This window comes from Euprymna scolopes, chromosome 12 (genome assembly GCF_053919585.1).
Source record: "Euprymna scolopes isolate OS-2025 chromosome 12, ASM5391958v1, whole genome shotgun sequence".
In the NCBI taxonomy this organism is placed as follows: domain Eukaryota; kingdom Metazoa; phylum Mollusca; class Cephalopoda; order Sepiida; family Sepiolidae; genus Euprymna; species Euprymna scolopes.
Window position 1 is genome coordinate 2000198 of NC_136493.1, and position 14757 is coordinate 2014954.

At 35.1% G+C, this 14757-nt stretch overlaps 1 protein-coding gene across 5 annotated transcripts in view; it reads right to left on the reverse strand.

Moving 5' to 3' along the window:
• Positions 1–2174: 2174 nt before the first annotated feature.
• Positions 2175–14757, reverse strand: part of LOC145291149 (adenylate cyclase type 5-like) — a 489601-nt gene continuing 477018 nt past the window's right edge. For all 5 annotated transcript variants that reach the window (XM_080136671.1, XM_080136673.1, XM_080136675.1 and 2 more), the window contains 3 exons: positions 11803–12004; positions 8548–8672; positions 2175–2937 (listed from right to left, as the gene is read on the reverse strand). In XM_080136671.1, the coding sequence (XP_079992797.1) occupies positions 2809–2937; positions 8548–8672; positions 11803–12004 (456 nt within the window). In that variant the 3' untranslated portion in view covers positions 2175–2808. The remainder of the gene's footprint in view (positions 2938–8547; positions 8673–11802; positions 12005–14757) is intronic.

Sequence of the window (14757 nt, forward strand, 5' to 3'; positions counted from 1 at the left end):
AACTATCATACATGATTTTTAGAATACGACATCTTCAGTGACAGGTACATACAAAGATTTTTTAAGGTTGAATTCTAAATAAGAATCCAAATTGCAAAAACTTAAAGCATAACTGAAACCTTTAAACAAGAATTTTCTTATAAGATACAAAAAATTATGGAAATTTGGACACAACATACACACTTCAAAGACAAAGGCTGTTTGTGCAGGGACACGTGATCTGGACAATTATGAGCATCGACGTAAGCGTGCTATTTGATCTCATGTGACATATTGGAAATTTGTAGCTTGGAATGCAAATACATTGTGTTTCTCAGTCATCGAAAATAAATCTCGTTTCTTAAGCATAAAAGCTGTCAGTTTTCATCAGTACAAACTTTCTACAATTTCTGATAGTTACATTGCAAAAAATTATACAAAATTTCATTTATACACACCCGTGTGTGTACATACGTATTATATAGTCTTTGGAAAAAAAAAAAATCAGTGTGCAATTTACTGACACAAGAATTGAATATTAAATAGTTTGCTTATACTGGCATTTGTTGTTTCTAAGTCTCTGGGCAGATGGACACTGAATTTTGTTTGCAATGAAACCACTGATTGTATATAATGTGTGAATACTAGAAAATATATTAATTTTTAAAAATAATGATATTCCAGTACCTTTGCACATATGATTTTAAATTTTAACGATATTTATTCAGATCAAAGTGCTATATTTAATCTCTATGCATTTTATTATTTTTTTTTACATTCAACGGAAGAGAAAATACGTTCATGTTGGATTATGTTTGACTGTCAAACAATATTTCAAGGTGCATTCATGAGGAAATTATCTAAAATGTCAACAGCAACATAGCTTTGGACAAAACAATTCAAAGAGGAAGGCCATTTGCCCAGGACGCAAAGATGCGAATGACCAAGAATATCAGAAGGGATAGTCACGTTTCATGCAAATGGACATATTGGACATTTGTAAATCGTTCAGAAAATGCTATGTACTCTTGAATTTTGTATTCAAATTTGGAGAAAAAAAAATGTTTGATATTAAGTCTTAGTTTCATTTGCTTTTATTGAGTGTCATATTTACATTGGTGTGATTCAGGCCACTGTTGTATCCTAGCTCTTCAGTATGGCTCAATTCGCAACTGCCTTGAGCCAGGATTGAAACTTCACCATTTAATAGTGCACTTCTCCATTCTGCTAAGAGTTATTCACCATGATTAAAATTCAATTCTTACACTCTCGATTGATAAAAATCGCTCCATTTGTTTACATGAAATTTTATCCTTGTCTATCCCATCCTAGGGTTGAGCATTCTGGTAATCAATCAGCAACTAACATTAGCAGAAATGCAAAGCTGCTGCAAACAAATGGAGCACTGATCAATTGACTGTTTGCTTACTCATAGTGAGTGGTTGATAGCTGAATGGATAGGGACGCCAATTGTCCATTAAACGGTACAGCTATGATTCCAGCTTTAGGTATTTTAGTTTATCTACATTGAAGGGGTGTGATACAGTGAAACAGTGTGTGTGCGTGCCAGCCACAGGAAGGTGTTGCACTAAAATTATAACCGGTTGATGCAAATTAAAAAAAAAAAAAAAAAAAAAGTTGATATTAAGTTTTGGATAATTCATTTTAATATTAATCCAGGTTAATCCTTTGAAAAGGAATAAAATACTTCAGATCAATCCTTTCAGAGGAGGGTCAGCATACTTTATCTGGTGTAATTCGTTTGAGAGAGGGGCATAAAAGTCGGACTATCTCACCCTACCCATATTTCATAATTGGGAGGTAAAACAAATCAATTTAAAGTGAAATGAATTAAAACTTCCCAGGCAGGTCAATCTTAACGGCAGTTAGGATCCTAGTGCTAATTCATGAACGTCATGTTTTACTATCAACAAATATTTGGGTTATGGGAAAATGTAGTTTTTGTGCGTTTCACTAAAAGTGAATGAACAATAATTTTTAGTGTTTACGTACATGTCAGTACTGGATTTGAACTGGTTTTCATTTGTATGAAAAACTTCACATCTAGAAGATCAATTGGCATCCAGGTAAATATTGGCAAAAATATTTTGAAGATATTTGCATTGAACGCTTGATAGTTCATCACAATTTGATTCAATATTTCAGTTTCGTTTATCAAACGTTATGTTGAATTGTTTCTTTTTCAGGCTTTATATCGTTCTAATGTTTGAGTTCATTAATCTTTGCTATACATATTTTTTACATTTTTTAAATGTTTTTTATAGTCGTTACATCTTTAGTTCTGTGAGTGGTTATGAGAGTGGAAGTTTGGAAATGGGCCTCCAAGTAAAAGCAGTCTATCACGTTAGTACAGCACTGACTTAAAAAAAAATTGGAATGATTCAACGTTTTAATATCCATTTTAACCCATCAGAGAATAAACAATGCAAGTCAGGCCAATCATTAAAAGTTCAATTCAAATTACTTAATTCTTTGCTGCCTTGTGCCAGACAAGGTGAATTTGACCAACTCTGCATTGTCTTACACCGAAATATAACGAGCGAGGAACACAGCATTGACAAAAATCAAGTTAAAAAAAAATCTAAAATCCTTGCAGTAAATTATTTCAAAAGAATGAAAAAAATGAAACGAACGTTAAAATATGAAAATGACAAAAAACAAAAAAAAAAAAAAAGCAAAAAAAAAATTTTTTTTCTTGGAGGTGTATCGCTTTCGTTAAAATGTTGTGATAGTTTGAGATGTTGATGAAAAATGAGTTGCTGGCCTTCATAACACTTAGTAGCAGATTTAAACCACCAGGTGGCATCCTCAACTGTCGTCAGGTGTTGGATGGAGGAAGTAAGTTAACATGTCGCCTTTTCCTTTCACTTTAATGAAGCCTCTTCGAGTCGTTTGATAACCACGTGGAACTAAGATGTCGTTTAATTCTTGCGTTATCTAAAAGATACAAATTTAAAAACTTTAAATGTGGCATTTAAAATAAACCGGAAATGTCTTTCGTAAAAAGATTCATGAAATTTTCATTTTTGCAGAAAGTGTTAATGTCATGAGTATATTGTATAATGAAAAATAAAAACCAATAAAAATAAGTCTTCAATGTTTTTTTAAGCCTTGGTCATAAACAGGCTAAGCTCATTAGTGAATGCATAAAACTTGGGAACATCACGATAGTCAATACAGAACTCTGAAAGCGTAACAGTGATACATGTTCATTCACACAATGCTGAGGCAGCACATACAGTGAAAAAGGTGATCGCCATTTCATTTCTGAGCAAACACTGGTGCGTTATGCAGAGGATCTAATGTGAACATATATCGTTGCAGATCTGTTCAGCTGCGACACAAGATGCTATTTAAACATTGCGATGGGACAAGAACCATGTAATAATCTGTAGGCAACACATGCCAACTGTCACATTCTGGGTAGACAGATATAATCTAAGCAGATCATATTCTCCAAAGGGAACAGGAGGGTCACAGCAAGAAATATGTAATACAGGGTGGAATGATAAAATTGTCGTGCTAGAAAAGACAACATGATTCCATTTCAGTTTGATGAAAACAAGTTATCTTTTTTTGTTGCGGACCATCTGCTAGTTGGCCAGTTGTGTACAAATCCAAAGAATGATAGCATCCTTCTACCATGTCCGAATGTTCAACGAACGAGATCAGAAATCTGCTGCTGTACAATTTGTGCTCTCTACCGATTCAAATTATGACAACAGAACCATTGCTAGCATTCTCAAAATGCAAACTCTGACGGTTCAGCACTTTAAGGCATAACTAAACACATCAAACGACCCACAGTTATGGTCTTTGGTGTGGTTTCAAGTGAGAACCACATCATGCCACCTCACATCTTCAAAGTCTGCTTGAAAGTCAACATCAAAATGTACCTGGATGGGCTGAAGAGTGTGGTAATCCCCTGGTGCAATCAGGTGGCTGCTGGCAGACCTTGGATATAGCAGGAGGACTCAGCACCAGCCCACAAGTCAAAAGAGACCCAGACTTGGCTTCAGTAGGAGTGCTACGACCTTATACCCTTATCTCACTGTCCCCCCTCCTCCCAACCTGATCCTATTGGACTACTTCGTTTGGTCATACATAGAACATCACCAACATGACCTCCCACAACACCAAAGTCAGCCTGATTGCCGCCATCTGCTGAGTATTCGCCAAGCTTCCGTCAGCGAATGTGAAAAAGTTATGCTCCCAGTTCCGGACCTATATCGAGGCGGTAATTGAGGCTGAAGCCGGCTACATTGAATAGATGTCAGCTCTACTACATAATCAAGTTACCTGAATCGATTTTTTTCAATAAAGTTTAAAAATGAAATTATAGTGTTTTCTGGGGGGGGGGCGGGGATAATTTTATCATTCCACCTTGCATATATCTGATGGCACGATGTAGATGCTCAATCGAATCAGAACACCTTGCCAACTCTGAACACTATTCCAAGTAAGGACAAATCATTGCTTTGTAAGGCCTAGTCAGCAAATGCCAGTCATGAGGAATTTGATCGCTCAAGATAAACACATGGTAAGGGGGAAGCATAAATTGGAGTTCAGTCGAGCACTTGCCATGAAAATAATGATAGAGCAGAGACAGGTTTTCAATGTCTCTTGTGGGAAAGAAGTGGCAGGGAAAAGAAAAGCGGCATCACCTAGGTTTTGAACTATCAAGGTAGGGTGCACCAAGCAGCTCCTGCCCAGATGTGGCAACAGTACTCCATTTTAGGGCATACCCGGTTCTTTTACAGATAGATTGCATTGGCAGTGAGATACTTACTGGAGCAGTAGAGTGATCCAACCATTTTTCCAGCAATCTTGGAAACAGATTTGATATATTTGTTCCATTTAAGATCAGGAGTGAAGGTCAGTCCCAAAAGCTTGCCAAGACATGGAGCTTTCCCAAGACGAGCAATTGGAGTGATGGGGGGGGGGGGTCAGATCGATTATGATGAGAAGCTTAGTTTTAGTTGCATGAAAATTAACCAGCCACCTTTTTCTCCATTGCACCACTTGCTCAAAATCAGAAGAGAATCTGAATGCTTTTGGTCATTGCTGGCCTTTGAAGTGTTGCCATAGATTGTGGCGTCATCTGCAGAAATGTCTACAAATGATCTAAGAATGTGATTTGGGAGATCCAGACCGAGTTTGGTAAGGCCACTTATTGATAGTACACACACGAAACTCTAGTTCCGTTTGAAGTAATCTTCTCCAGCTGCAATGCACCTGTACCATTCCAACAGATTCTGAAAGACCCCATGAAAGTCCTGATGTGAGCGTATCATAACCCCCGTCACCGCTTTTTTCATTTCAATTGTCTCAATGGCAGCCTCTAAGATTTTCTTTGAGATTAGGAAATGACCAAAAGTCAGAGAGCAAGGTATGAACTATTGGGAGGCTGAGGAACTGTCTTGATGCCCGGATGGAGTTGTGGACTGATGTATTTGTGCAAATCTTCCACATCTTCAGTTCCTTGCAAATAATTGTGTACATTTCCCACACTGACATCAAACTGCATGTGTTGTTTCTATAGACAAGATATTTATCCTTGAAATTCTTTATTTGGCCAATCAACTCTGGTGTTATGACCTCACTCCCTGCCTATTCTCCCCAGTTTTATGCAATATGGTAGCCACAAAAATATTGGCTTGCAACAAGCAACGTCATGCCTTATTTGTGGACCCTGGACTTTTACATGTCTCAACGTCTTTCTCCCATATGAAAGGAATTCAGGAGTCCAAATAAAATTGTGGCACAAGGAACACAGATGTCAATTTTGCACAACTTTGGACCAGAGATAGCTAAAGAGACAGAATCAGAATATCTGAAATGGACACAGAATAATAACTAATACATAACCAAGACCAAAAGGTGAAAGAATATGGTAGACAAAAACGTGACTATCAGCAGGGTGTCGTGAGAAAATAGAAAAGTTTGATAAACGATCTGATTTGCTTTCTGTTTTTAGTCGAGTGCAAGCGACTCAAAGTCACTCCGTCCGTCTGTCTGTAACACTTTTGGGCTTGGCCTTTTTAGTTAAGATCAAAGGTCTATTAATACATGCTGCTCTTAGCTTTTTAAGCTTTTCTTGACCAAAATCAAAGTGTAGTATCTATTCTTACATGCTGTACTTGTTTGTAACTGTGATATAAAGTGTGGGATCACTTTTCTGTATTAATTTAATGTAAAATGATCACCCACTTTACAACCAGTAAGTCTCAAAGCCATTCAAGTCATTCTCCAGATCATTCAAGTTGTTTTTGAAGGATTCCAGTTATTTTTTAAGCATTCAAGTCATTCTCAAGGTCATTCAATTCATCATTAAGTTCATTAAAGTCATTCTAAGTCATTTACTTTTTATTTAAGTCATTTCAGCCGATTTTTTGGTCATTTTAGTTTATCTTTAAGAATTTTATGTCAATCCTACATTCACGCATTCATTCATTACATGAGAGCATGCGACTAATGGCTATCGGCCTTGTTCCATAGTGAATTATGTTTTCAGGTTGAAGTACTGACTGACAAAGACTATTCAATGCCTCCATACAGCATCTGATTGGCTTAGTGAGAATGGAAATAAAGATTCAGCATTCCTTTTAAGTTATAAATTCAAAAAAGAATGAGTAATGCTTGCTCACACTTTGTTCTGATGAACCAACTTCAAACTAAGGTCTTGGGGGGGAGGATCTAATCACAACATTGTCAGTTGCTGCAAAGGTGGGTTCCCTCTACTACAAAATTACTCGCACCCAACAGTATCTTGCACTTTTACACCATTTGCCCATGCATTATGCGTTCATTGCCACATCCGGGTTAGTGCATCTACCACCAGTCTCCCTTTTAGACAGGACCCTAAAGGGTCTCCAATCCAATAGTTATCTTGCTGTCAACTAAGCTCCAACATCCGATGCATCCCCATACCTATTTTACAAGTGCTCTGATGGGCTTGTGGCACTTGTGCTCCTCGATATACATTCTTCTGACAAAATTCTTCAAAATTACACCTCTTCACAATTGAGGTCCCTAAAAAATATTATTCAAGCAAGCCCGACGGATGGAGAAGGAAAAAAAAAAACTTGATTTTGTAGATGGATGATATGCAAAGAGGGGAATTAGGACAAATTGGAGAATCGTCAGAGTTTTTAGATAGCCGAGAGATATCAAGAGTTGGTGTTGTGTATTATGGTCTATGTAAGGTTTTTTTGGCGTTTCTTTGTTCGCATGTGAGTTTACTGTCAGTTCAGAAAGGAAAAGGTGAATAAGAGAAAAATCTTGAGTTTTGTTCTCAATTCAAAAGAATTTACACGACTGAAATAATCAGTTTAAAATATAGTCCAGTCCTGAAAACTAGACAATCTTTCAGGATCATGTCTAATTGGAACACTATGTAGGGAGTTGAGCGGAGAGAGGTCTTTGTTAACATTACATTTAGACTTTTACAGGTTAGTACAAACAGGAGACTGGGTAGGTAGGTAAGTTTTTGTTTAACAGCACATCAACCCTATAGGTCATTTCATGCCATAAAAGATGAAGAGAATATTCTTCATTTGAGACTTTGGGTAGTGGTTTGCTTTATTTTCAAATAAGTTCCAAAAGTTTAATTTTTCTCAGGAAATCTAATATTTTGTAAGGCGTTTTTTTTTCAAATATTGTTTTAAGGTTTTGTTCTTTGAAATATTTCGTACGAATATTTTCATATTTTTTACATTTCATTAATGTGTTTAATGGTTAGTGGTCGTTGGCAGATTCTGCATTGAGGGATACTTTCTGCTTTCAGAAGGTATTCATGTGTTAGTCTTGAATGACAAATTCGGATTCTGGTGAATATAGTGTCTACTTTTCGTATTGGTATCATGGTTCTCTCTTGCCCAACATTTGGGTGTATTTCTTTAAGTTTGTTGTTTAGTTGTTCATCCCATAGTTTTTGCCATTTCGTTTTTATGTAGGAGTTTATTTTATTTTTCCTATCCATGCATGAGATTTTTCTGTTTGAAGGCATCAGCTAGGAGACTGGGAGAGAATTCCAAAGTCTAGCAGTTTGCAGGAAGAAACCATTCAAGTAGAAAATTTATCAACAAGGGACTTGTAAAGGGGTTGGATTTTGCTGCTTTTCGGGACTATGTATGTTGAAGGGACAAGTGCTACAAGTTCATTAGAGCAAATTCCATTAAAATCTTGTAAAAAGAAAAAGCATGACGATGCAACATTGCAGCAATAGGACGGAGGATGAAGCTTGGTTGATGATGTAGGATGTTGGAGTCTTGTTGGCTTTATAAAAATAGAGGATGCTATCAGGCACAAGTAATTTTCTAGCATGGTAGAGAGCCCACATTTGCAGCAGCCTTGGCAATGTCTTCAATGTATTTGTTTCAGTTCATGTTGCCTGTGAATGTTAAGCTGAGGAGTTTGAACAAAGAAACAGAAGTTATTTTTTTTTTTCAATTAATACAAATAAATATTTGAACGCTGTTTAACCCGACGGCTAATCACAAAAATAAAAAAAGGAAGGTTACAACCAAAATGACATTTTTATTTTACCTGGATGCATTCTGGCATTCCTGTGCTGTCCATTCGACTTGCGACATTCACAGTGTTTCCCCAAATATCATAATGGGGTTTGCGGGCACCAATTACCCCGGCTACAACTGGGCCAACATTCATTCCTGGAATCAATTTGGATTGACAAAAAATTACTTTGTTTTGAAAAAAAAAAAAAAAAAAAAAAAAAAGGAAAATATGAAGAGATAATAAGCGAGATGCCGCAAATTTAAACTTTTTCTGAAAACTATTTTTAATCCAAAATTTTAGACATTTTTCTAGAAGAGTAAATTTGCTTAAGAAATAGTATATATATATATATATATAACTGGTAAATAAAAACCTGAACAAAGTGCTCAATAATACTGCAGAGCAAATATATTTTTATTACCGTTTTCATCTGTTTAGTTACACATGTTTCGGTTACCGAATCATATCAACGACCCAGTAACTTCATCAGGTTTCTGTAAAGTCTGATGAAGTTACTGGGTTGTTGATATGATTCGGTAATCGAAGCATGTGTAACTAAGCAGATAAAACTGTAATAAAAATGTGTTTCTGTTTTAAGTTGGTTTGGTGCAGTCACAATGTTAGACAAGATCAGCAATTTTATTAGGATGTGTTGTCACTTGAGTATTATTGTAATATATGGATTGGTTTAAATCAAGAAGCGGTTTGAAAAGTCATTCAAAAGGTACACAAAGTCCCTCCACATTCGAATGATTATGCAAATTGAGCTGAAGAGTCACCTATATTCACATGGACGCTAGACAACCTGAAGAGATAGCAAGGTTCTATCAAGTGGTACTCACACACACACACACACGTGTGTTGGGACAATCGGAATCAGAACATTAAAATTCCTGGGTTATCAGAAAAATTTGCGAATATTTTCCGATGTAAAAAATGATTCCTTAAATTATTTTTTTGATTTGATTTTGTTTAAAAAGTAAAATCTTCAACTGCTGGTTGTAATAAAATAATCTTAATTTTAAATACAAGTGATGCAAAAAGCTAAGTTTGTTTTTAGGCTCAAGAAAATATATGAACATTTAACATGTAATTTTATGACAATCGGAAAATATAACATTCTAGTTAAATTTTGAGATTTATAAAGAATTGGAATCAAATTTAGTACGGAATCGGGAAAATATTGGAATGGTCCCATCACTAATATATGTATAGTCTTGGAAGTTTTTTTTATTTTTTATTTTTTTAACCTTTTTAAAACTTCCAAAACTTATTTAAATTTTTATTTTTTTATCATTTGTTGGAAAACTAGTCAGCAAGTCATTTAATTACCTATAATATATATATATATATATATATATATATATATATACACACGTCTCTAATGTGGGACAATCATTCATATGTAAAGGGAGAAAACTCTTCTAGATTCCAGGGGAGCTAACTTCTATCAAAATATCGCTAACGTATACACACACGGTCAAAGAACACTATAGATCATCCATTGATACCTATGGTTTCACAGAAACACTAGAAAAAATGCTACCAAGCGTAACCATTCTTCAGTCTTATGACAAAATACATCTTAACAATACAAACAGAGGTTTTCCTTGAAATAAAAATCTAACATAGCATCCTGCCTAAACTATTAGATATATATATATATATATATATATATATATCAAAACAGCTACATGGTAAGCAGCTAATGATCCCAGTTTTCTATTTACAAAATTTTAGTTAAGGTTTTCTCTTTTCATCCTTATGTAGTTAAATTCGGTTTTAAAATGGAAGACTTTCGCGAAATCGGCTTATGCAAGTGCTAAGTCTATTTAACAACTTTAGTTAATGCTTTTTTTTTTTCCCCATCCTTATAGAAATGAATTCTCTTTTGTCAAACTTTTTAGAAGTTGGATTAAGTAGGTGTTAAGTCTGCGATAGGTTAAAATTAATTTTTTTTTTTTCCTTCTGGGGAATTTAAACAGCATTCTTTATTTTTATTATTTAAGGCTTTATATATATTATATATATATATATATATATATATATATATATATCTTCTTGCTCGTCTGTCGAAGTCGACGATGACCAAGGTATCAATCAGTTCGGCGTCAGGGGTTTGTGGGTCCCGAGATGGCTGATGAGGCCAATCCGTGCTCGGCAGACTCTTCCACACTCTGGACACGTGAAGGCGGTATCGGCAGGCTGTGAACCGGCAGCTCTCTCTTTCCTCCTCTTGCGCTTCTGCTGGTCGTGTGTCATGCGTTGATCCTCTGCCCTGTCGGCTCCTAGGCTATATATATATATATATATATATATATACACACACACACACAAATGTAATTAAGAATTATAGTATCAAAGAGTTTTCATTTTCAGTTAAATCAAAGATATATTTTATAATTTTACATCCATAATTAATATTTTATAATTTTAATATATTGATAGAATAATCTGAAGATGCAAATAAACGTTGAAATCGTCATTTTTAGGAATTCCCCAAAGATGCTGGGTTAAGAGCTGAGAAAGAAAAATACCAAATTCTTACGTATGACATGAAAAGAAACTGGAATCTTAGGAAGATCTCCATTATAGGAGCAACCAGGCTCATGACAGAATTTCAAAAACTACTTTGCAAATATACTGAGTTAGCAAAGTGCAAGAAAAAATAATTTTAGGAATTTTCATTTTCAGAAATGCATTCTCATCCTCGATGCATGGAGTATTGTTGCCACATCTGGACCGGTGTATCTGCTACTACTCTCTTGCTCCAAGACATGGTTTTAAAAAAAAAAAAAAAAAAAAAAAAAAAAAGTCACCAACCTAATAGGTCCTGAACCCCAACCTCTGTCCCATCGTTGAAACATGGCACCTTTGTGCCTGTTTTATAAGTATTTAAATGGTAAGTGCACTCCGAGCACTGGTACCACCTCGACAGCAATATCCTCAAACCCGACAAGCAGCAAAATCCCACCCCTACACTGTAGATATCCCTAGATGTCGTAAAGTCTTCTACTTGAACTTTTTCCTCTCAAATTCTACACTGGAAGTCTCTGCTGAGCCCCTGCTTTCCTGAATGCACCGACGTGCAGAAATTCAAGTGTAATATAAACAGACATCTCACTGCCCAACTCCCTAAATAGTATCCCTGCAAATCTGGTCTCAAATAGTAGCCCCTCACGACCAAGTGGTTCTGTGCCTTGTTTGAGGTGAAAAAAAAAAAATAAAAAGTTTATAAATATGAAAAATGCTAATTTTTCCAAAGTAAATCAGCAAATTTCTTACCTATTCTCATTTTGAAGTTGTTAAATGAATGTTGGCTTATGATTTTAAGCTGCCTCTGTATGGCAAATGCATACTCCACAAGAGCCACAACGTGCCGCATATCGGAAAAGTTAGAATCTGGACTCAGGCCTGATGCCGCCATAAATGTGTAACCGATTGTCTTGATCTTTTGTATGCATGCAAATTGCCCCTCTTCAAGAATCTAAAAATTGGAAGAAACATTTAAGGAATAAAAATTCACGTAATTATAAATGTTGCATTTTAAATGAATTTTCAAAGTTTTTGCATTTTAATATCACAGCAGCCAAGGGAGACAACTATGGCCACTTTAGTTAAGATTAAAAATTAAATTTTTTTGCAGACTGTTATCCTCATCTTCAGTTGTTTCACGTTTTGGCCAACATCCTTCTCCAGGTGATTAGCCGTGACTGGATAGGAATGCAGAGTCTTAACAGAGACAACAACTATGGAAGGCAGTAATTACTGGGGATCAGTTATGATACTCATTCCTATCTTGTGGTTAATCACCAGAAGGTCAGAAGAGTTGGTCGAAACATGGCAAAACAAGATAAGTCTGCAAATAAATAGACACAATTTACTTCTCAAAGAATTCCAATGAAAAAAAAAAAAAAAAAAATATACAAAAAAATTAGAAATGAAAAATTGCCCAAGATTAAGATAGCTTTAATATTTGGAGATGCCTATCAGAATTTAGCAAATTTAGGTAGATTGTAATTTATTATATATATAAAAGCGAAAATGTGTATGTATGTGTGTGTACCCCCCCCCCCCGCTAATTTATTATATAAAGGCCAGTTGTCTGTTTTTGTATGTTACTTTTAGCAGCATGCACAAAATTAACCTGGATGAACAAAATCCAAAATTTAGGAAAATTAATTCTCTGGCTCTGGGAGATTGGGGGGGGGGAAATCGTATTTTAGTGTTATGTACTAATTTGGAAAGAAAATAGACTAAGTACTTGAGCAATCTATTACATAAAAGGAGAATTCGTGTGAGCATTTGTTTAGCTAGAGAGGAATGGGAGAGGCAGAGGAGGCATAGGCATTTACAGAGAGAGAGCGAGAGTTTGTTTAACGACATTTCAGCCTCTAAGGGTCATTTAATGCTAAAAAAGTTGATATAATAGGTTTTCAGTTTCTTGTAATAATATTTTAAGTTTCTTGAAAAGTTTATCTTTTGAAGCAAGATGCTTTAGGTTTTCCGAAAAATTGTTTTAGTTGTAAGAGATTTGTTTTTCTAAACTGAATTTTACTTGTTTACTTTATAGGAGTTTGAATACATTTGTTTCTTTTAAATAGTTTATGATTTGTTGGGGCTCCACTTCTTGGAACACTTCTAATGTTTGTTGTTTTAAAATATTTCTTCCGAGTGTGTTTGTGTTTTCTACATTCTGTCAATAGATGTTTAATTGTTAGTTGTTGGTTGCAGAGTGTGCAATTTGGTGTTTCCTCCACTTTGATTAGGTAGGAATGAGTTTTGTATGTCCAATTCGTATTCAGTTTAGTACAATTTCTTTTCTTCCCTTAAAAATATTTGTTTTTCGTTTTTAATTATTGGTTGATGTTCATACAATTTGCAGTGCATTTGTTCCATTCTTTTTGCCATTTGTTTTCTATATATTCGTTGATTTTTCTTTTTAGGTCTGTGTGTAGTATTTTAATTTTTTTCATTTGGTGGTTTGTGGTTTCTTTAGCCAGTTTGTTTGCTTTTCATTTCCTGGGATACCGACATGGCTTGGTATCCAGGCTATTATAATTTTTCATGTTTTTTGTTATTTTGTTGTATTCTTGTATAATTTGTGATAAAAGGGTGTTTAGATTTTTCTTCAAGGGCCATGATACAGGATAAGGAGTCTGTATATATTGTGAATTTTTGTTCGTTGATGGTTTTGATGTGTTTGAGAGCTATTTTGATGGCCTGCAGCTCGGCTGTATATATTGAAGCCTCGTTGGGCAGTCGTATTTGATATTGATTTTATCCATTTGTTCCATTTATAGTTTTAGACCCATCGGTGTATATTTCTATTTATTCTGCATATTTTTCTTAGTTCTCCGAAGTTACTTCTGTTATTTCTTGTAAGCAGTAAGTGTTAGGTCGGTTTTTGGTTTGTGTAAGGTCCATGGTGGTCTGTCGTTTATTTTTTGTGAGTAATTATATTGTCAGGGTTTTCATTGATTTGATGTATTATTTCTTTAATTCTGTGTCCAGAGGAGGGCATACTTTTTGGTTTCCCTGAATAAAAGTTTGTACATTGTGGGTTGAAGGTAGTTTTGTATGTTGGGTTTTTGGGGTTGCTTTGTAGTTTTGTTGCATATTGTAACGCTAGTTTTTCCCATCTTAAATGCAGGGGTAGTTCTTGCAGGCTTTCCATTGGTGAAGTTCGATAGGCTCCCAGGCTAAGTCTTAAACTTTGATTCTGTATTGATAGTTTGTTTTTGTAGGATTTGTAATTAGAGCTGTATATGGCACAACCATAATCCAGTTTGGATCTGATATGTGAGCGATATATTTTGAGCATTGTAGCTTGATCTGCTCCCCAGTCTAGTTTTGATACTATTTTTAAGATATTTATTGCCTTTAAGCATTTTTGTTTTAATTTGTTAATGTGCTCCTTGAAGTTTAGTTTATCATCAAAAATGATCCCTAGAAATTTGGTATGTTGTACTACTGGTATTAGTTGCCCATCTAGTTTGATCAAGGTGGTATTTTCGTTTCTAACAAAAGTGGATACATGTGGTTTTGTTTTTGGACATTTTGAATCCATTTTGGTTAACCCAAATATCTATTTTGTTAAGGCAATGTTGCATTTGTCTTTCAATAGTTGGCATATTTGGTGATGAGTAAGTTATTGAAAAGTCATCAACATGTTTTTTTCGAATCCCTTGTTAACATTTTTGATCATACTGTTGATTTTAATTAGAAAAAGGGTGGCTG